Source organism: Mustela nigripes, chromosome 3, assembly GCF_022355385.1.
Source record: "Mustela nigripes isolate SB6536 chromosome 3, MUSNIG.SB6536, whole genome shotgun sequence".
Lineage (NCBI taxonomy): Eukaryota > Metazoa > Chordata > Mammalia > Carnivora > Mustelidae > Mustela > Mustela nigripes.
In genome coordinates this window covers 17,241,666-17,264,294 of record NC_081559.1, presented here as the reverse complement: position 1 = coordinate 17,264,294, position 22,629 = coordinate 17,241,666, and the positions used below count along the sequence as shown (strand labels likewise).

At 43.3% G+C, this 22,629-nt stretch overlaps 1 protein-coding gene across 5 annotated transcripts in view; it reads left to right on the top strand.

The window, feature by feature from the left end:
* CMKLR2 (chemerin chemokine-like receptor 2) overlaps positions 1-21,929 on the top strand; it is a 50,252-nt gene extending 28,323 nt beyond the window's left edge. For all 5 annotated transcript variants that reach the window (XM_059392648.1, XM_059392644.1, XM_059392646.1 and 2 more), the window contains 2 exons: positions 8,025-8,094; positions 18,708-21,929. In XM_059392648.1, the coding sequence (XP_059248631.1) occupies positions 18,736-19,803 (1,068 nt within the window). In that variant the 5' untranslated portion in view covers positions 8,025-8,094; positions 18,708-18,735 and the 3' untranslated portion in view covers positions 19,804-21,929. The remainder of the gene's footprint in view (positions 1-8,024; positions 8,095-18,707) is intronic.
* The last annotated feature ends 700 nt before the right edge of the window (positions 21,930-22,629 follow it).

The window sequence follows — 22,629 nt, the reverse complement described above, 5'->3', positions numbered from 1 at the left end:
CAGATGTTGCTTAACAAGTGAATTCTGAAGTGAGAGAAAACAGGTAATTTCTAACGAACATTCTGGACACTCCCGTGAAGTCCTATTCTCCAGGTCATTATGGTGAAATTAGATTTTTTTTTTTTTAAGAAGTAATAGGAAGGCCATTCTGAGTATCTTTTTTCAAAACTTGATTATCTTGAATGCAAGCAAAACTAAAGTGTCTTCAACTCAAGCTCTCTATGGTTACTATTAATATGACTCTGTATGGTGGGTTGTTTTTTTTTTTTAAGATTTTCTTTATTTATTTGAGAAAGAGGAGAGCACACAAGCAGGGGGAAGATCAGATGATGGGGGAGAAGCAGGCTCTTCTGCCGAGCCTGATGCAGGGCTCGATCCCAGGACCCTGGAACTTGAACTAAAGGCAGACGCTTAAAGACTGAACCACCCAGGCCCCCTGTATTGTGGTTTTAAAGATGATTTTAGAGTTGCCATTTTTTGGCTTTTATTTGTTTATTTTTATATTTTTTAAATATTTTATTTACTTATTAGAGAGAAAGAAGGAGAAAGCACAAGCAGGGGCAGAGGGAGAAGCAGACCCCCCGCTGAGCAGGGAGCCTGATGTGGGACTTGATCCCAGGACCCTGGGACCACGGCTTTAGCCAAAGGCTTAACCAACTGAGCCACCCACGCACATGCTTTTTCTGCTTTTAAAAACTTTCTATAATTGGACTTTAGGCTTAAAACAGTTTGTCTAACTTTGCCTCATTAGTGGAAATGTGTGATGAACAGAAAAGATTCAGGAACCTTTGCTAAAAGTAAAATTAAAAATTGTTTTTCTTCTATCAAGTGGTTTGTTGCTGAGTTCCTTCCAACTTCCTTGCGAGGAAACAAACCGCTTATATTATGTTTATCTGAAGATATATTATAGGACTTGTGTAGATGCCGAGATATTTTCTGATTTGAGCACCTGGTGAAGCCCTTGGCTTTTGAGTTCTCCAAGTACTAAAGCGATAGAAGCAGTGCGGGATTTGCAAACATCCATTCTTTCTCCCGCACCACTGTATTTAACGACCTCCACAAGATCTCTTTCCTTTCCATCAAGTACCAGACCTCTGCCTCTGGGACAAGGTGAATGGTATCAAAGATGAAAGAAAGATATTAAATAAATGCAGATTATTTTATTGTATGGTTAGTGTGTCCAGAACCAATTTACAAAATAATATAGTTAAGAGGTCTCAGAAGTGGCTCTTCTCTCTCATTGCTACCACTATAGACAGTAGGTAAATGGAAAAGATGCCTATTGTAAAATGAACTAAGAATAAAAGAAAGCTCTTAAAATACAGTCCGATGTTTTACCACTGAACCAGGATCTGACGATATTCCTTTCTTTCCCCATTCCTTCCTTCCTTTCTTTCTTCATTTATTTTTTTCTTAGTCAAGGAAAGAAGAGGGGAGCCTATGAATACGCTCTCTCCTTACCTTCTAGTTATGCAAACTTAAAATATGAAGAACTAGTTAGGAAGTGGAGATTCTATTTCTTCGGAAGTTCCACAGCTGTTTTGGGCACCATCGCATGTTTATAACCTTTTCTCACAGATGTTACATTTTATGAAATCTGACTCATTAGGGTGGTACTAGTATCTTTAGATGGAAAGAAATCCCTGAGGGCTGGGTGATTACACAAGTCTGCTTCACTCAAAACCTGAAATATTTGAATAGAATATTTCCCGGAAAAAAAAAAGAATTGGCCATAATTAAATAAATCAGAGAGCAATGATTTTAAATTCTTTCTTTTTTTTTTTTTTTTTTTCTGGGAAGAATGAGGAAGGGACAGTGTTCTTGTTGGGGGAGGTTTCTGTTTTATTCGCAGAATGTTTCTAATTTGTGCAGGCTTTTCATTTTGGACCTTGGTCTCTAATTTTGTTTCAATGTGCAAAAAGCATTGACTAGAAGATATTTTTTGAATACCCACTCCCTGCAAAGCACCAGATTTGGTGCTGTTTGGAGGCAGGGAGAATAGTTAAAGAGCTAGAATACGTTGTCCAGCCATCTTGGTGCTTCTCGTAAAAGTTTAAAATTAAATGTCCCCTGTGTTTTTTAGAGGAGACCCGTGCGGTCCCAATAGGAAGGGGACTCATCCAAAGACGTGCAGGAGTGACACGCAGAACTAAGACTTAGAACCACTTGTAATTAGTTCTGAAACTTGTTCAACACACCCAGCTGCTCGGTTACCTGCGGACTTAGATGGGGTCAAGTGTTATCGCAGAGCCAACACTAGGATGAGGCAATTGACACAAAATTGTCACAAGTACCCCAAATCTCATTAATCAAAATGAATGTAAAACATCTGCTGGACAAAAACAAAACAAAACAAAACAAAACAAAAAAAACACCAAAATTTTAAGCAAAGTCAGGATACGGCCCTGCTCTTATATGACCCTGCCTCACTTGCCTTACCCTGATCTTGGGCCTTCATGCAATCTGACTCTTGGGGGAGCTAAGGGGACAAACAATAAAGAAATAATTCCCAAGTCTGGGATAATAGTAAATTATTATTATAATTGTAAGTTGTAGTGGGATCATTGAATATATAGAGTGAGATGCCCAGATGTTCAGAGATAGATCACAAAGTATCACAAAGTATTGAGGCAAAATGGCTCAGGTTTGTTTTATTTTTTATTTTATTAAGATTTTATTTATTTATTTGACAGACAGAGATCACAAGCAGGCAGAGAGGCAGGCAGAGAGAGAAGGGGAAGCAGGCTCCCCGCTGAGCAGAGAGCCCCATGCGAGGCTCGATCCCAGAACCCTGGGATCATGACCTGAGCCGAAGGCAGCTTTAACACACTGAGTCACCCAGGCGCCCCTCACGTTTTGTTTTTTTTTTTTTAAGATTTTATTTATTTATTTGTCAGAGAGAGTGTGCGTGAACGCACAAGCAGGAGGAGCAGCAGGCAGAGGGAGAAGCAGACTTCCTGCTGAGCAGGAAACCTTATGCAGGGCTCTATCCCAGGACCCTGGGATCATCAGCTGAGCAGAAAGCAAACCGCTTAACTGACTGAGCCACCCAGGCAACACAAATAAAATCTTTTAAAAGAGAAAAAAGAAAGAGACAAGAGCGTGGGAGAAACTCGAGATGTGACAGTGGATCATGCTAATCTCTAGGGAACACTGTGTCCATAATGAACCCGGTTCCCTTCAAAGGCTCTGGACAAAATGGAGCCTCGAGGGGAGGTTTGGTTGGAGGGCTTTGATCAGAAGTAGAAACTGGGTTAAAAGTTTTCTTCCCCGGGTGCCTTGGTGGCTCAGATGGTTAAGCATCTGCTTTGGGCTTAGGTCATGATCTCCAGGTCCTGGGATGGAGCCCCACGTCAGGTTTCCAGCTCAGCACGGTGTCTGATTCTCTCTCGCCTGCCTCTGCCTCTCTCCTGGCTTGTGCTCTCTCTGTCTCTCTCTCTCAAGTAATAAATAAATCTTAAAAAAAAAAAAATTTTCTTCCCCTTTTCTGTTTTCTTCTCTCTCATCCATGTCCTATGCCCGAAGTGGTAAGCTAGGACCTGGATATGTGTATACCATTTGAAAGTACCCTTGCTCTTAGGAAGCCAAGAAGAAATCCCAGTGAATCCAGGAGGAAAGGAGAAGCCTTTGGCAAATTCTGTCCTCCAGGTTCACGTATGGTCCAGTTCACCACGGCAGACCGCTGCTCCGGAGCAGTAAGAATATGCATTTGTCTGAATGTCCTCGCAAACCCAGCTGCCGGGAAGCTACATGGGAGGTGGTCTAGGGTCCTGGTCAGACAGTTTGGTTCTTCACTTTTTCCACATTTTGCAGAGACTTTAACAGCAGAGTCAGAACCAGCGCCAGGAATAGAATAGGTTCTGGGCAAACAGGGGCCTATGAAGCAGGATTAATACACCTCTGTGACCGGAGCTCAGAGTTACAATCTGTGCTCACAGGGGCGTCCTCTGGGCCAAGGGGTACGGGGGGCAGGTGGTGGGTGGTGAGGAAGTCCAACAAAGAGCCCAAGCAGCTCTCTTCTGTCATTCTCAGCTTCGTCCTAGCTAGGAGTGCTCATGTGTAGGGAAGAGGGCTTCATGTTTTGTTTCCTTTTGTTTTTTCATTTAACCACAGGGATAGCTCTAGTACAGGAAGGTCGAATTGTTCTCTAAGTAGGTATCATTCTCAGAATTTCTCCTGCAGGGACACCTGGGTGGCTCAGTGGGTTAAAGCCTCTGCCTTCGCCTCAGGTCCTGATCCCAGAGTCCTCGGATTGAGCCCCACATCGGGCTCTCTGCTCAGCGGGGAGCCTGCTTCCTCCTCTCTCTCTGCCTACTTGTGATCTCTGCCTGTCAAATAAATAAATAAAATCTAAAAAAAACAAAAAAACAAAAAAACAAAACTCTCTCCTGCTTGAGAAAGGCTTCTTGTGCCTTGGGTGCCTAAAGGTTAAGAGCATGCACATTCACATATTTGGATAAGAATTCGGACCATGCCAGGTTGCCAGCCAAATGGTTTTTTCCAAGTTTTGCAATGTTCCTCATCTTCAGTTTCCTAATCAAGTACATAGAAAATAAGGGCTCAAAAGTAATCTGAAAAAAAGTTGTCATAGATTCTTGCTCTTAGAAGATGAAGTTTAAGACCCCCTTCTCGCGTGCTTCCACGCTTTCTGGGGCCTCCCCATCCGGCAGCCAGCCTGTGCCCGAACCCCCCTCAGTGCCCACCCAATGTTATGCATCTGTTTGCTCAATTTGTTGGCTGCTGGTTTTTAACATTCTCCGTTTTGAACAGCTATAAATTCTTGTTTCTACTAAGCCAAAATTTTCCTGGCTGCAATGCCAACATTTTTTTTTTTTTTTTTTTTTTTTTTTTGCCATAGCTCCAACATGAGAAACACAGAGAATAAGTGTCTCACTTTTTCCTCATCTTTGAGTATCTGAAGACAGATATCAGACTCCTTCAGTGTTTTTTTCTTGCTGGTTTGCTTCAAACATGTCAACAAAGACATAACGTCAAGTCATTTCAGTCCCCTGAGTCCCTCCCTTACACTGCTTTTGCTTCCCAGTGGTCTTCTCCAAATCTGTTTGGACGACCTCAACAAACTACTCCTGACGCAGACTGACCATGACAAGGTAGCGGTGAGGCTGCCAGCTTTGTTTCCATTACCATAAAATAATCTTAAATGTTCATGATGAAAAGCTCGAAACCATCAAAAGAATGGTTCTGGCACTCAACTGTTTGATAGTGATCGATTGGCAAGATCTTCGACTTAGGCTTTGTTTTATCTTCTGTGACTACATTTCTGTGACCACACCCCCTCCCATGTCCTCCGAGGGCGGGAGAAAGGCAAACACATTGTCAGGAATAATCTTCCATGAATGGGAGGAAGTTCTAGAATTGTCGCCCTTCCCTCCACCCCGCACATTTTTGCTGCTGTGTTGAAAAAACATTACTCTTGCAACCAAAACAAGTTTCCCTTCCACCTCCTTGACCAAGTTCACTTACTACCTCTCAGAGGGATACACAGTATTGTTTTGTGAAGTGGCTACAAATTCAGTCTATTCTGCAAGTCCCTTGACTTCTGTTCCTTCCCCTTTAGGAGAATAGCCTCTCTCTCTCTCTCTTCTTCTTCTTCTTCTTTTTTATTTTCTTAAGATTTATTTATTTAGGAGAGAGAGCATGAGAACATGTGAGCAGGGCAGGGACAAAGGGAGAGACTCAAGCAGACTCCCCACTGAGAGCAGAGCCTGATGCAAGGCTCGATCTCAGGACACATGAGATCATGAGCTGAGTCGAAACCAAGAATCTGACCCTTAACCGACTGAGGCACCCAGGCACCCAGGCCTTCTCTTTCCTTAACAAAGGAAATGTCTTAGTATAAATTAAAATAAGACTCAAATGGCTGCCTATGCAGTTTTCACCCTAAATCGGCTATTCCCCCTTACACTTCTGTAAATGTCATGGACAAAATGTGATTGAGAAACAAGACATCTTCAGTCCGGGTAATGATGAAATAGAAAACAGGTACGCTATGGTAGCCTGCACGGCATTATACTGTGCGCCCCTGGCTTTTCAGAATTTAAACCATGAGTGGTGTCTACTTCTGAGGAGTCATGTAATCGGTGAAGTGCCCTGTTGTGACTCCTGCTTCCAGAATCCGTTCTTCAGGAGACATAACACTGTCAGAGACGTTAAAAACGATTAAAGCTTTAGTGTTGACCATTTGTATGAATGAAAATATTCAGAAAGTAAATTGGAAAAATTCGGATCTCCAGCAGTTGTGCGGTCATGCCCTACAAAAATAAAGTTACACAAGTCCTGTGCCATCAAGGTTTTCAAATTCAGTACCCACATCCCTTCTGCTAAAAAATTCCTTGAAAAATCTCTTTTCAAGGAAATGCTGATTTGGGGATTTCTCTTCGCTATGACCAAGGCTTTGAAACATACGTTATTGACAGTGGTGATTCTCCCAGACTCGGTAAAATATGGAAAGAAGTGAAATAAAGACCTAGACTATGTTGTGGTTCCTGGCTGGGTCAGTTGGTAGAATATGTGCGTCTTGATCGAAAATCTTATCTTGGTGCCATGAGTCTGAACCTCATGTTGGGCATAAAGCTTACATTTAAAAAGAAAGAAAAAAGTAAAAAGGCCTAGACCATATCCTTATTCAAAAGTAAATAAATAGCTTATTTAAAAGAGAGAAGTAAGAAGACTAAAATGCTCTAGAGTATTCCATTTTTACCATTCTTGGCCAGATATGGGGATAATAATGGTATCTGACGGCTAGACACAGGGACCCCCCCCAACTCAAACACTGTCAGAAGGCAGCATCTAACAATGTGTGAACCCCATACAGATTTAATCTTTTTAAAAATATGAAGCCCACAAAGCAAGTTTTTTAAAGAAAGAATTTAGTTATTTATTTGAGAGAGTGAGAGTGTGTGTGTGCACAAGCAGGTAGAAGAGAAGTAGACGCAGGCTCCCTGTTGAGCAGGGAGCTGGCTGTGGGGCTCGGATGTGGGGCTCAATCCCAGGATCCTAAGACCATGACCTGAGCTGAAGGCAGACACTTGACCAAGTGAGCCCCTAGGCCTCCCAAAGCAAAGCAAGTATTTATTTATACTTTTAAAAGTTACTTATTTAGGGGGTGCCTGGGTGGCTCAGTGGGTTGGGTCCTCTGCCTTCGGCTCAGGTCATGATCCTGGGTTCCTGGGATCGAGCCCTGCATCGGGCTCTCTCTCTTGTCAGGGAGCCTGCTTCCCCCCTTTTCTCTGCCTGCCTCTCTGCTTACTTGTGATCTCTGTCAAATAAATAAATAAAATCTTTTTTTTTTAAATTTTTTTAAAAAGTTATTTATTTAGGTAGTCTCTACTCCCAATGTGGACTTGAGCTCATGACCCCAAGACCAAGAGTGGCTTGCTCTCCTGATTGAGCCAGCCAGGCACCCCCAAAACAAATTTTTATTTTATTTTATTTTATTTTAAGGCAGAGGGAGAGAGGGAGGGAGAGAATCTTAAGCAGGCCCCCTGAAATCATGACTTGAGCCAAAATCAAGAGTCGAACACTTAACCAACTGAGGCACTCAGGTGCCCCTCTTCTCACACTGTTCATGAAGTAACACAAACAAGTCCTCTTCTATTCTACCTTCCCCGCTATCGTGTGCCGCATTTAGTCCTGAACTGGTAATAATCAATAATCAAATCATGAGTATGCTTTATGGGCAAGGTCCTGAATCAACCACTTTTTGAGGTTCTCCTTATGTGATGACTACAGCAATCCTACGAGTCAGTGCTATTACTACACTTACTTTACAAGCGAGGAAGTTGAGGATTTGAGGTAGGAGGCGATTTGTCCAAGAATCCACAGCCAGGAAGAGGTACGACTGGGATCTGATAACAGGCAGTGATTCCAGAGCCATGGACCACTTTATTGCTGTATATTTCAATTACACCTGTGTGTTCATTAGCTCAAAGTCTCGCAAACAAATTAAGCCTGAAGGTTGCTCCCTGACCCGAGGTTAATCATTCACTGTTCTCTCCCGGCAGTCCACAGAGCCATACAGATTGTACAAACCTGGACCGTAACTTCTGAGTGAAGCATTGGAACAACTGAAACGTAAGTAGGTGTTGACTTTGCAAATATGTGCTGGGTCCTGTTCAACTGTTCAAATGAAACCCGGGGTTTAGACTCCCAATCAGCCTGCAGGTGCCTTTTTTTTTTTTTTTTAAAGATTTTATTTATTTTATTTGACAGATAGAAATTACAAGTAGGCAGAGAGGCAGGTGGGGAGAGAGAGGAAGCAGGCTCTCTGCTGAGCGGAGAGCCCGATACGGGGCTCGATTCCGGGACCCTGGGATCATGACCTGAGCCGAAGGCAGAGGCTTAACCCACTGAGCCACCCAGGCGCCCCCTGCAGGTGCCTTTTAATGAAAAGACCTGGACCCCAACAGAGTGAAAAATAGGTATCATTTCATTACCACTTGATTCAGTTAGGAAGAACTTTCTCCCAACCCCATCGCCTTTAAAAGTGAATAAAACATGTGTATGCCTAAAATTAGTTAGCTTTCCTGAGGTTGATTTTAATGCCAATTCAATAAAAAAAGTTATTGTGAAGGTTATACTCAGTTTAGCTAAGCTTCCTGAAAGCGTCTATTAATTTCCTAGATGATATCCATCAAAGATATCTCCCTCATCTTTATTCTCACTCTTTATTCTAACTCTCATGCCTAAGGCCCTTCCATCTTTGGCTTCAGTCATGACAACATTTCCCTAAATCACTGCCAGATGATCTTTACAAAAACAAAGGTTCAATGGTGTCCCTCCCTGCTACAAACATTTTTATTTGCTCCCAACTGGCAATGGAATAAAATCCAAATACTTGAACATGACATTCAAGGGCTTCATTACCCGGCGCTCCCCTTTTTTTTGTTGCCTTTTTTTGAGCCAAACCAAAATACTTCCATCTTTCTAGTATGTCAAGGACTGTTGTTATTTATCTTAATGTCTGAAATTAAGTAATAAATGACATAGGAACTGTAGATAGGCAAGATGCTTTTCTATTAATGGATAAGTGATGCCAGGAGAAGCAATGTGACAGTCATGGTTGCATCCCCACCCAACCAGCAGGAAGCACCTGCTGGAACATTGAAACAATCCAAACTTTCGTTCTTTAAACCTCCTTTGCTTCCCTTGACCGAATCAACAGAGTATCTTTATAAGCATTGCTGTACTGTAATAGCTTCCAAGGAGAGGCTGTTCATCCAGAGGGCAGCAAAATATTCTGCTGGTGTCAAAGATCTTGAGAACAGTCTGGGGTGTGGTGTAGAGTTTATATTTGATAGCTAGTGGAAAATACTGAGCAATGCCTCCAAACACCCCCCCCCACACACACACACACATTCTTTAAAAAAACAAAACAAAACAAAAAACAACTCTCTTCTCTCTTCCCTAAGAAGACAGCCCTTGGAAATTCAAGTTTGCTGGGTCACGGATCTGTGGTTTTCACCAGATTTTCTCCATCATGTCTATCAATTCTTTCTCCTCATTTCTGTCATTCATTCTGAAGCTAAATACATGTTCCCTCAAGTTTCCACAAGGATCTCTCAAGAGGCACATTCAGCTCTTGAATTTTTTAACCACGGTTTATGGGGGAGCTCTACACAGGCAATCCTCATAGACAAAGATCAGCAACATCAAATCCTTCTCTCTGTTCCAAGTAGAGTGGAGACTACATTTTCTTAAGACTTCTGCAATTGTCCATAAAAATCCATCGAACTCCTCACTATGGAACTAAATGAAACCCTTCTGCATTCACCAAATGTTCTGCCAGAAGGAATCTTTGTGTTTTGTCAAGGTAGACAAACAAAATGTTTCCCTCTATAGCCGAGCCACATTTAAAAGTTTAAAAGTTGAAAGCCACCTTTAAAAGCTTAATGATACACATTTCTACCAGATGTCCTTCCCCAAAGTCATCTGGGTTTTGCAGACAATTTATCATCACACTTTCCACCAGGACTCTCGCAGTGAAATCTGTTTATTCAGAGACGGGTTTAGGCTTTACGATCTATTAAATCTGGATGGCTCAGAAACCAATTTATTTACTTTTAAAAACAGTTCTGTGCACCGGACTAGACATTTGCCACTCGAGTAGCCATAACCCAGGAATGTGATAACGTGAGTGTCCCCCCGAAATCTAAATCCCTGTGGTAAACAAACCTCTTCACATTCTTTGGAAACAAACCATACCTTTCAGGGACAGTGCTCTGACCTTTGCTCCACACCGGGGGCTTTTCACGCGTCTCTAACCTGGCCTGGGGGAGCTTGGTGTGTTCTCACACGGGGCACAGCCCAGTGCTTACTTAAGGGGCCCCTCAAAAGCGGTTACGGTCACGTATAGCTCTGTTAGTCTTCATCTCAGTCAGAATAATTGATTTGCCTTTCAGCAGCACATATGGTCTAAGACAAATACAGTAGCTCTTTCCTCTTTTCCGTCAAGTCTGAAAGTCTCATCCCGGCGTGGCGGTTGCGCTCCGCAAAGCACTTCCACATCACGAAAGCTCCATGAGGTCCCGATGGAAAGTCACTGCCGGCCAACGCGGATTGACTCTGCCTGTTTAATAAATGACAGGGTTTCCTTTAGGCCTGGGCTCAAGGACCTAATTCGCTTGTCATTCATCTTCATTTCGGGCGTCTGCCCAGCGAGGCTCACTTCTCTTGCCCAGATGTTTCTCTAGTTTCACCACGACGTCTGCTTTCTATCCTTCTCTCCCTTCTCCGAGCCATATGTGTATGTGTATATAAGCACGTATGTGTGTGTACTGTGTCCACATGATTAAACTGAGGACACACGTTCTCATGTTTTCTTTCTCTATCTCCTTTTTGCCCTTTTTCTCCTATCCCACCACAGATGAACAGATAAGTTTAACACAACACAATTGATGATACAGCAGAATATCAGTTTTCATAAGTTTAATAATTCATCTCTAAAAAAAAGTTAAAAAGTCATCTCTAGGGGCACCTGGGTGGCTCAGTAAGTTGAGCGTCCTACTTTGGGATTTTTGCTTAGGTCATATGATCTTGTGGGTCGTGAGACCAAGTCCTGTGTCAGACTCCGCGCTCAGCGCAAGTCTGCTTGTCCTTCTCCCTTTCCTTTGTCCTAACTTATAGCTCATCTGCTGTATTAATTGGTAGAAAGTTAAAGTGAGGGTCCCTGGAGAGGCCTCGAGTAGCCTTGAATCACAGTCGCCTCCCAGGGACCAAGGGGCAAGTCATCTGCAGAGGCCAATTCAGAGTTTCTATTTCTATTTTATTTTTTTTAAGATTTTATTTATTTATTTGACAGAGATGACAAGCAGGCAGAGAGGCAGGCAGTGAGCCTGATGTGGGGCTCGACCCCAGGACCCTGAGATCATGACCTGAGCTGAAGGCAAAGGCTTAACCCAGTGAGCCACCCGGGCGCCCCTATTTCCATTCTAATGCACAGCCTCCTCCTTCACTGTTAAAGGCTCAAACTTTTCAAGAGTTGGCTCACCCCAGGGGTCACAAGTCTGTGGACGGGCTGAATGTGGTCTGCAGCTGTTTTGTTCTGAAATAGTCGTTTAGAAACTGGAAGCTTTTCACATTAATAATATAGATATCCAGCCATTCTTCAAAGACTCTGGCAACACTAAGTCCTCACTTCCCGCATGGAAACAGTTGGCTAGGACGGAGGAGCTGCTGTCCACTGGGGGCGGCCCTCATGGTCCTCTGTTCCCTTGAATCCCGTTGTCTCCTCAGCCTGAACTACTGAACCTCTTATGGTTATCTGCCCCCAGGACACTTAAATGTGAAACAGAGGGCAGAGGATGTTTAGCCTCTGCCAAAAGAGTATAGGTCTAATATCAGCCCAACTCAAGGTCTGCTTCCCATTTCCTTATAAAGTAGGAGTCTTATCAGCTTACCATGGTCACTGCAAAACCCTCCTCATAGTTGGCCTCCATGGTGGAAAAGGGTATTCTTTAAATGACTCTTGCTGGGGTACAGAGATCTCCCTTACGAGGTCGGCTTCTTTCTCTTTCTGTTGTCCCCAGGGGAAGCTCCCCACTCTCTATCCCAGTAAGCTTCCTGAAGCCGTGGCCACTGGTAGGAAGAGCTCCTTCCTCAAGGGTTTCTCATGGCCTCTTCTCGCAGGACGTGGACACGGCCAGGGCTCCGCCACAGTGCTTAAAGGCAAGGCCCAGGGAAGCTAAGTGAGTTAGGGTACGGGTCTTGCTGCTTTAACAAAAGCCCCAAAGAATAGCAGGGCAAATATGTTCTCACTAAGTAATACAGAAGGAGGAAGTCCAGAGAGGTAGGGCAGCTGTGCTCAACGAGGGCTAAGGAGGGCCCAAGCTGCTTCTATCTTATGAAACAAATGTTTTCCTCATCCACACAGTGCGAGATAGCTCATGGCTGTATCTATACTCGAGCCAATGACAAGACAGAACAAGGGGTATCAGAGGGCCTTAGACTCTGGTACAGGAGACCCCAAGGCCCGGGAGTCATTTTTAACTCTTTTCGTTCACGTCGGATCCACTAAGAAACCTATTGATTCTGTCTTCGACGTATAAATTAGAGTTCAGTCTGTCCCTTTTTTTTTTTTTTTAAGACTTATTTACTTGAGATAGACAGGTAGACAGAGAGCATGTGCGTGAGTGGGGGGAAGGGCTGAGGGAAAGACTCTCAGGCAGATTCCCCACTGGGCACAGAGCCTGGCCAGGGGCTCAGTCCCACGACTCTGCGATCACGGCCTGATCAAGAGTCAGATGCTCAATGGACAGAGCCACCCAGGCGCCCCCAATTCAGGCCTTTCTCATCATTTCTGCTACCAACCTGGTCCCAGCCACCCCCATCTCCGCCTGGGATTATTCCAGTAATCTTGGAATCAGTCTCGCTGCTTCTACACTTGGGTGCCCCACCTCCGCCGTCACCACTACCCACAGCAGTCTCTTCTCAACATAACAGAAGGAGGGATTGTACGATAATAGAAACAGATTACTTTTCTCCTCTGCTCAAATTCCTTCAGGGGCATCCTGCTTCCCTTAGAGTGAAAACCAGAGTCCCTCAATGGCCTACAAATGTCTCCATATCTGACCTCTCACACACCCTTGCTGCTGCTTTTCTTCTACTCTTCCCCTTGTTCACAGTGCTCATCCTATTCGATACATACTGGTATCCTCACTATTTCTGGAATACTTAGACACACTTTGCCCTAAGGCACCGGCTGTTCCCTCTGCCTAGAGCCCTCCTGCCCGCAATATCCACATGACTAACTCCCTTACGTCGCTCTGACTGTGGTTGCTGGCCCCCCAGTGAGCCCTTCTCTGACCACCTTACTGAAAATTAGAACCTGCTCTCCTGTCCCTTTTATTCCGTTCCTCCCTCCCCCCGCCCCGTTTTTCTGCAGCACTTACCAGCTTTTAACACACTTTAACACGCTCTGTAATTTGCTTTTCTATTATGTTTATTTTTACTATCTCCTGCTAGACTCTAAAATCTAAAATGGAAGAAATAATTGTCTCATTTAGTGAAGAAGCACAATTAACTAGAATGGCGCCTGAGAAATGCAGGCACTTACGGAACATGTGCTAAATGAATGAGTGATTACGATTCAGAGGTGGCTGCCAGCTCCGGGTTCGTGCTGCGGGTGGGATTGAGCCCCTCCAAAAGGGTACGTTGACATCTAAGCCTTCGGCCTCTCACAGTGTGATGTTATTTGGAATTACGGTCTTTACAGAGGTGATCAAGTTAAAACAGGGTCATTAGGGTGAGTTGAAATCCACCAGGAATCCAGTAGGACACAAGTCCTTATGGAAGGGTGACATTTGGGCGCAGAGACGGACACGCAGGCAGAGCACCATGAGGCAGTGAAGGCGGGTATGAGGATCACATGTGTACAAGCCAAGAAAGGCCAAAGTTTGCTGGCAAATCACCAGAAGCTAGCACGGGACAGAGTCTCCCACAAAGACTTCCCTCTGACTTCCCACCTGACTTCAGACTTCTAGCCTCCAGACTGTGAGCCAGTCAATTCCTGTTACTAAGAAATTTCAAGTTTAGAGCGCTTTGTCACGTCAGCCCTATGAGACTAATATAGTTAGCCTCTAGGTAGGTGGGTAGGTGTGAGATCTGGAAACTCAATTAGATCCGGAGGTGCCTATAAACTAGAAAGCAGCATATAAACAAGCTGTGATAATTAGACGAGATCGGGCGCGTTCAGGGTGGTATGGCCGTATACACAAGCTGTGATAATTAAATGAGACTATGTCCTTAAAGGTTAACTGTACTTGTCCAAGGACTTGGGGGGACAGTTGCTGAATTCTGCCTTACTTCTCTCTTTTCTCCGTCCTACCCATATCCCTCACCACTGTCACCACACAAAAACATCTGCTCTAAGTCACAGGGGAATTCCTAGATTATATTTCCTGTGAAGGTTTCAGCTGGGCAGCATTCAGCAATTCTTGAAGATCTTTCTCCAAGCTTGAGCTAACTGGATCTTGTGTCTAATCACCGCATCTGCTCTCTGAAAGATTGGGGACCTCTCTGATACAGGGTTTTCTGTTTGAAGGGATTCTGAAATGGATGAACTAGATCACTCATCCTTGCGGTACCTTCCCCCCTACCAAAAGAAGAGAAAAGACTGGTGGCTGGTGTCCTTCGGCAGGCCCTGTGATCATTCTGGTCCAGCAGGGTCAGTAATGGCATTAGAAGGGGGAGGTTTCTGACTTTGGGGCAGGTTAATGGTTCTACTGTAATTCGGGGTCTTCCTTTGGCATTCTGTGCTTGGAGAATGAGGGTCCTTCTACTTACTGCTTAGGATTTTGTAAGGTGATTTAAACTGCCACCTAGGCCATTTGGCTTCAGAATTCCTAATAGCTTAAAAGGTCATAGGCAGGGGCGCCTGGGTGGCTCAGTGGGTTAAAGCCTCTGCCTTTGGCTCAGGTCATGATCCCTGGGTCCTGGGATCGAGCCCTACATCGGGCCCTCTGCTCAGGAGGGAGCCTGCTTCCCCCTTTCTCTCTACCTGCCTCTCTGCCTACTTGTGATCTCTGTCAAATAAATAAATAAAATCCGGGGCGCCTGGGTGGCTCAGTGGGTTAAGTCGCTGCCTTCGACTCAGGTCATGATCTCAGAGTCCTGGGATCGAGCCCCACATCGGGCTCTCTGCTCAGCAGGGAGCCTGCTTCCTCCTCTCTCTCTGCCTGCCTCTCTGCCTGCTTGTGATCTCTGTCTGTCAAATAAATAAATAAAATCTAAAAATAAATAAATAAATAAATAAAATCTTAAAAAAAAAAAAAAAAGGTCATAGGCATGAGGAGGGATGGGTGTCCCAGGTTACAGGCAGAAAACAGAGACATGGAGTTAGACACTGGCCTAGACAAAAACTTGATGTTGAGGATGGTCAGCCACCAGAAGCAGTGGACAGGGTAAGGTCCCAGACCTGCACGCAAAGGGCAGCAAGAAGGGAGCCAATTCTTGGTTGGTGGAGTAGGATACACGAAGGAAAAGACTCGGTGTCAAGAAAAAAAGCCAAGATCCTGGGGATAGAATTGTGAGTCAAGGTCAGAGAGATTCTAGCAATGACGGTGACTTAAGTAAGGGTGAACTCACCAACTCTCCTCTTACGTTTGGTTCTGAACAGGATTTGTAGCTGAACCGATCATTTAATCGGCCCATGTTAAGCGTCTGTGATATGTTAAGACTGTACTAGGCACCATGGGGATCAGAGATGACAGGCATCGTTCTCAAGGAGTTAAGAATTTGGTAGGGCAGGGGCGCCTGGGTGGCTCAGTGGGTTAAGCCGCTGCCTTCGGCTCAGGTCATGATCTCAGAGTCCTGGGATCGAGTCCCGCATCGGGCTCTCTGCTCGGCAGGGAGCCTGCTTCCCTCTCTCTCTCTGCCTGCCTCTCCATCTACTTGTGATTTCTCTCTGTCAAATAAATAAATAAAATTTAAAAAAAAATAAAGAATTTGGTAGGGCAGGGGCGCATGGGTGGCTCAGTGGGTTAAGCCTTTGCCTTCGGCTCAGCTCATGGTCTCAGGGTCCTGGGATCGAGCCCCACATCGGGCTCTCTGCTCAGCAGGGAGTCTGCTTCCTCCTCTCTCTCTGCCTGCCTCTCTGCCTACTTGTGATCTCTGTCATATAAATAAATAAAATCTTAAAAAAAAAAAAAAGAAAGAATTTGGTAGGGCAGAAATCAAAGATAAAACAATGACAATTTAGTGCATCGAGTACAATAAGAATACAGTGTCATCCAAAATCATAGTAACTAAGAGTCCGAGCTCTGGGTCCAGTAGATTTGAGTTCATATCCTGACTCTCCAGTTAAAGGTTGTGTGATCCTGTGCAAGTCACGAAGTTTCCTCAAACTTCAGTATCCTTTCTTGTAAGTGGGAATAATAGTACTACTTACCTTCTTTATAAGATTCTCATGAGGATCAAATCAGATAATTGATCAAATCAAATTATATAGGTGCCTGGCACCTAGATAATTCCCAATAACATTGACTTTTTAAAAGATAATAATAGTGATTATTAGTATAATTATCCAGGCAAAGATAATGTCAGAAAATGTTTCCAGGAAAAGGTGGCATTTAAGCTGAATATTGAAAAACAAAGAGAATGTGGCTGGGCCTGGATTTGGGAAGAGGCTAATGAATTGCTTTTATTTTTTAATTATGCCCTGCCAGGTTCCTCAAACACTTTGAGGTAGGATGATGAATTCAGTGTTAGTAGAATTGAATGTGAGATGTCTCTGAGCAACACTACATGTTTTGACCTTTTAATTTTACCCCTACTATAATCTCGTTTTTTAAAAAAGATTTTACTTATTTATTTGAGAGAGAGAGAGAGAAAGCAAGAGAGAGCATGGGAGCAGGGAGTTCCATGCACTCGGGTTCTATCCCAGGACCCTGGGATCATGATCTGAGCTGAAGGCAGAAGCTTAACGGACTGAGCCACCCAGGCTTCCTTATAATCCCATATCTTGTATGTTTGCCCCATTAATTATTACAGCTCCATGAAATGAATATAACTATTAATCTTCTTTCTTCTAGATTTTGAATACTAACAAACAGAAACAATACGAAATAAAATTGATGTAATTAAAATTGTACCCAGCGGGAGGGGGGCAGGCAGGGAGAGGATGGTGGGGTTATGGACATTGGGGACGTTGCTGTGAAGTGTGTAAACCTGGAGATTCACAGACCTGTACCCCTGGGGCTAATGATACATTATATGTTAATTAAAAAATAAAAAATTTTTTAAAACTAAAAAAATACAAACGTACCCAGTAAACTTTTTTTTAAATTGTAAAAATGACTTTTACCTCTTCTTAACCCAGAAAATCTGGTCCTGATAGGAAGGAGAAAAAAGATCACAAAAGAAAACTTAACTTTGGGTGAAATTATAATAGATAAATTTTGGTAGGGGCAAAAAGAAACAAAACTGATTGATAAATCATACTTTTGTTGTAAATGTGGAACATAATTAATCCAAAACAAAGGAATTTCAATGAGATATTTATTTATTTATTTATTTATTTATTTGAGATATATATTTAAATAAAATTTAGCCGCACTCTATAGGAAATTGATACAGAAATTAAATGGTCAGAGTCGATTTTACTCCAAGGGATACCTTTCAGTTGAAAAGTCTTCCACACTAATAGAATTTTTACTAACATGTTTGCCTTCATACACATAGAATCAAAACATCTGTGGGTGCAAAACAGTGTGTCAGAACCTCCAGTGCTTGCCTGTAACATCTGGAGGTGTGGATTGAAGAAGCATTTGGGACTCTTGTCTGGCTTAGAAAGTCAGGGTATAGGGTGCCTGGGTGGCTCAGTGGGTTAAAGCCTCTGCCTTTGGCTCTGGTCATGATCCCAGCATCCTAGGATCCAACCTCGCATCGGGCTTTCTGCTCACCTCGCATCGGGCTTTCTGCTCAGCAGGGAGCCTGCTTCCTCCTCTCTCTCTCTCTCTCTCTGCCTGCTTCTCTGCCTACTTGGGATCTCTGTCTGTCAAATAAATACATAAAATCTTTAAAAAAAAAAGAAAAGAAAAGAAAAAGAAAGTCAGGGTATAACTAAGGGCTTTGAAGTCATCACCACATAAGTATTCATTTAGAATACAAGTATTCTGTATCTTCCATAAAATAATAATGCAGAGTCAGAACCTAATCTATGCCTTCTGAATGTTAGATTCCTTTTTTTTTTTAAGATTTTATTTATTTGTTTGGCAGACAGAGATCACAAGTAGGCAGAGAGGCAGGCAGAGAGAGAGGAGGAAGCAGGCTCCCTGCTGAGCAGAGAGCCCAATTCGGGGCTCGATTCAGGACCCTGAGATCATGACCTGAGCCGAAGGCAGAGGCTTTAACCCATTGAGCCATCCAGGTGGCCCTGAATGTTAGATTCTCTCTAGTCAGGCCTACAAGCCTTATGGATAGAGGAATTGCACCTGTAGAGTCAATCATTTTAATTTAGCACTTACTGAATACTTTGCAAAAATGAGTTCTCACAGCTTTGAGAGTAACCAAAGCAAAACTGAAGTACCCCCAAGATTTGAATATCTAGAATATAATCACAGACCTTACCAACAATTATACTATTTCCATTCAGTTCATCAAATGAAATATTTCTATCCTAATGTTCCTTGTTCACCGAGCATTTCCTCTTTTAAGAATTGTTTTCTTTCTTTTTAAATTTGCTTCTATAGATATCCTCATTCTCCACTTGACAAGGTCATGGAAGATCTAGAGGAAACATTATTGGAAGAATTCGAGAACTACTCCTATAACCAGGAATATTACTCCTCAGAGTCCGATTTGGAGGAGGAAGCCCACCTGGGAGTTGCTCATTGGGTCTCACTGGTATTATACTGTTTAGCATTTATTCTGGGCATTCCAGGAAATGCCACTGTCATTTGGTTCACAGGATTCAAGTGGAAGAAGACAGTCACCACTCTCTGGTTCCTCAACCTGGCTATCGCAGATTTCATTTTTCTTCTCTTCCTACCTCTGTACATCTCCTATGTGGTCATGAATTTCCACTGGCCCTTCGGCATCTGGTTGTGCAAAGCCAATTCCTTCATTGCCCAGCTGAACATGTTTGCTAGTGTTTTTTTCCTAACGGTGATCAGCGTGGACCGTTACATCCACTTGATCCATCCTGTCGTATCCCATCGGCACCGAACCCTAAGGAACTCCCTGATTGTTGTTGTTTCCATTTGGTTTTTGGCTTCTCTAATGGGTGGTCCTGCCCTCTACTTTCGGGACACTCTGGAGTTCAATAACCACACTCTTTGCTATAACAATTTCCATGAGCGTGATCCTGACCTTACTTTGATGAGGCATCATGTTTTGACCTGGGTGAAATTTATTGTCGGGTACCTCTTCCCCTTGCTAGCAATGAGCATTTGCTACTTGTGTCTCATCTTCAAGGTGAAGAAGCGAAGCATCCTGGTCTCCAGTAAGCATTTCTGGACTATCCTAGCTGTGGTCCTGGCCTTTTTGATTTGCTGGACTCCTTATCACCTGTTTAACATTTGGGAGCTCACAATCCACCACAGTAGCTATTTCCACCAGGTGCTTCAGGCCGGCATCCCCCTCTCCACTGGCTTGGCATTCCTCAACAGCTGCTTGAACCCTATCCTTTATGTCCTCATTAGTAAGAAGTTCCAAACTCGCTTTCGGGCCTCAGTTGCTGAGATCCTAAAGCACACGCTGTGGGAGGTCAGCTGTTCCGGCACAGTGAGCGAACAGCTCAGGAACTCTGAGACCAAGAACTTGTGTCTGCTGGAAACAGCTCAGTGAGTTATCTGTAGAAGGCTTTTGCAGGGGGCCTGACACATGCTTTCAGATTATTTGGTTCCCAGGTATGGTAATAACCATCTCTTTTTGTTAAGCGGTTTGGTGGTTTTACATTTTTGTGTGGGTATGAAATGTAGGAAAGATCTTCATTTTTTTCCCCTGCAAATTAAATTATCTGTCATTCTTGCTAATTATACTGCAGTGGATTAGTCACCACTGTTGATGCAATATCAGCTATTATTTTTTTAATCTTCATGACTCTGAAGTCCTAGATCTTAATGTTAAATAGATGATTAATTCATTTCAGAAATGTTAACATATGTGCTTAAGTTCATTTTTATTTTGCACCGGTAACCTATGAGACATATTTTTGAAGTGCGACATGTACTTAATTTCTTTATTTCATGAAATCTATGTACATACATTTATAAATTAAACTAATAGTTGATTACAGTAGTTTAAAACGTTGTAAACCCTTCATGCTTAGTGAAGTGTCCCAAAATCTAGTCACTTAAAATGACAATTTATTGTCCTAACATCTCACAGTTCTGAGTCAGAAACTCAAGGCACAGAAGGGAGGTTCACCTCTCTCAGCCTCACAAGGTATGCAGCATGGGCTCGATTGGGATGTCCCAAATGACCGAGTTTTGGAACAGCTTGTCTCCTCTGCCCTACTGTCCCTTCTCTTCTTTGTCTTCACATGGCTCTTCCAGTATGGTAGCTCGGGGTAGCCAGACTTCTAACATGGCAGGTTAGGGCTCTAAGAGACTAAAGTGGGCATTTCTAGCCCTCTTAAAGCCTACACCCACCCCTGACACGGTATCACATCACTGTACTCTTTGGTCAAAGTAGTCCTCGTCCAGCTCAGGGTCAAGGGGAGGCCACGTAGACCCCACCTGCCAATGGGGATATGTTCCTATACCTAATCCCTCATGAAATCATTATAAATATCAAGATTCTTGGAAAATTCTGGGTAGGTGCAAGTATGTATCAGATGGCTGTAAACATAAAACACTGGCATCTAGATGGTGGATAGGCAAGCCCAATCTCAGAATGTTTTCAGAAAAAGAAAGCAAGTATGACATTGATATATTTCTACCTTCCATTCCTCTAACTGTGCACATGTAGACACCAGTACAAGAACAATAAAGTATGCCTTTAAGTCAGTAACCTCTTCAATTTTAAAAAGCATTTAATTTTCTGTAATGTCTTAATTTTATTTTGAAAGTTGGGAGGGGAGCCATGTTATTTATTGAATCCGTATCCTTTTTAAATTTCATCTCTCAGCTTCTGGAAATGCCAATCTTCGATCGCTTACTGGCTAGGTTCTTTACTAGTAGTCCATAGCAACAATCAGATCTGGTTTTAGAAATTATTCCTCAAAAATGCGTGGCATCGCTCGGCATGTCCCAAACTTTGCTCATCCCTGAATTTCATGGCTTCTGCCACACCCAGTATGGAGGGAAGGCAAGAGAGAAGGGCTCATTGCGTGTGTCTGTCCCTCCTTGACCAGGGTTTAAGAAATTCCACTCTGGGTTCCCCGTCACCCTCGAGGGATAGGCCCTGATTTCCCAGGATCGGGAGGATGGAAGACAAAAAGAGTATCTTGGGCTCATCCTGAGTTTGAGCAGATGGACAGATTCTCAGGGCTTTGGGGAAAGAGGAAGGCTGAGGACGCAGGCAGGGGATTAAGCAACCAAGGGCAGAAGGAAATGATGGAGCAGGTGGTGTTACCACCTAGGAAGCAAGAGATTACCGAAGGCCTATGAAAATATTTGAGATCTTAAAAATATATTGTTGGGGGACGCCTGGGTGGCTCAGTTGGTTGGACGACTGCCTTCGGCTCAGGTCAAGATCCCGGGGTTCCGGGATCGAGTCCCGCATCAGGCTCCCAGCTCTACAGGGAGTCTGCTTCTCTCTCTGACCTTCTCCTCACTCACGCTCTCTCTCACTGTCTCTCTCTCAAATAAATAAATAAAAATCTTTAAAAAAAAATATTGTTGGGTCTAGAATACAAAAAGGGAAACTTGAAAAGTCAAAATTAATAAATACTTAATCACATGTCTATAAAATACGTCTTTATGTCAATGAGTCAAATGAAATATTTCTTAGTTATATAAAAGCTTATACTTAATATGGACATTCAATATGTTTCAGTGTTTGATATGAGGAGTGAAGCTTCCAAAAATTTTTTTTTTAATTTAATTTTATTTTTTCAGTGTTCTAAGACAAAAAGAAAATGTTTTAAGGAAGGTCTACAAAGGTCTTTAAAAAAAATAATCTTATTTATTTCTTTGACAGAGAGAGAGCACAAGCAGGGGGAGAGGCAGGCAGAGGGAGAAGCAACTCCTTGCTGAGCAGAGAGCCCAACATGGGGCTCGATCCCAGGCCCCTGCTATGACCTGAGCCGAATTCAGACGCTTAACTGACTGAGCCACCCAAGGTCTACAAATCTTAAAGAAACTCTGGATTCATTTGAGAATCTAAGGAAGGTTATGAGTCCTTTCCTTAGAAACTTTTTTTTTTTTTTTTAATCAGTCTCCGCCCAAACTTGAAGCTTAAACTCACAACCTCAAGATCAAGACTCAAATCACATGCGACTGCCAGGCACCCCTCCCCTCCCTAGAAACGTACTTTTAAATAAAATGTCAGAGAGATCTTAGACCCTGGGCTAAAGACAAGTTTTAGTGGCTTTTAAAATAGCTGATAGTAGGGGGGCGCCTGGATGGCTCAGTCTGCCTCTGGCTCAAGTTATGATCCCAGAGTCCTGCTCAGTGGGAGGCCCACTTGTCCCTCTCCCACTCCCCCTGCTTGTGTTCCCTCTCTTGC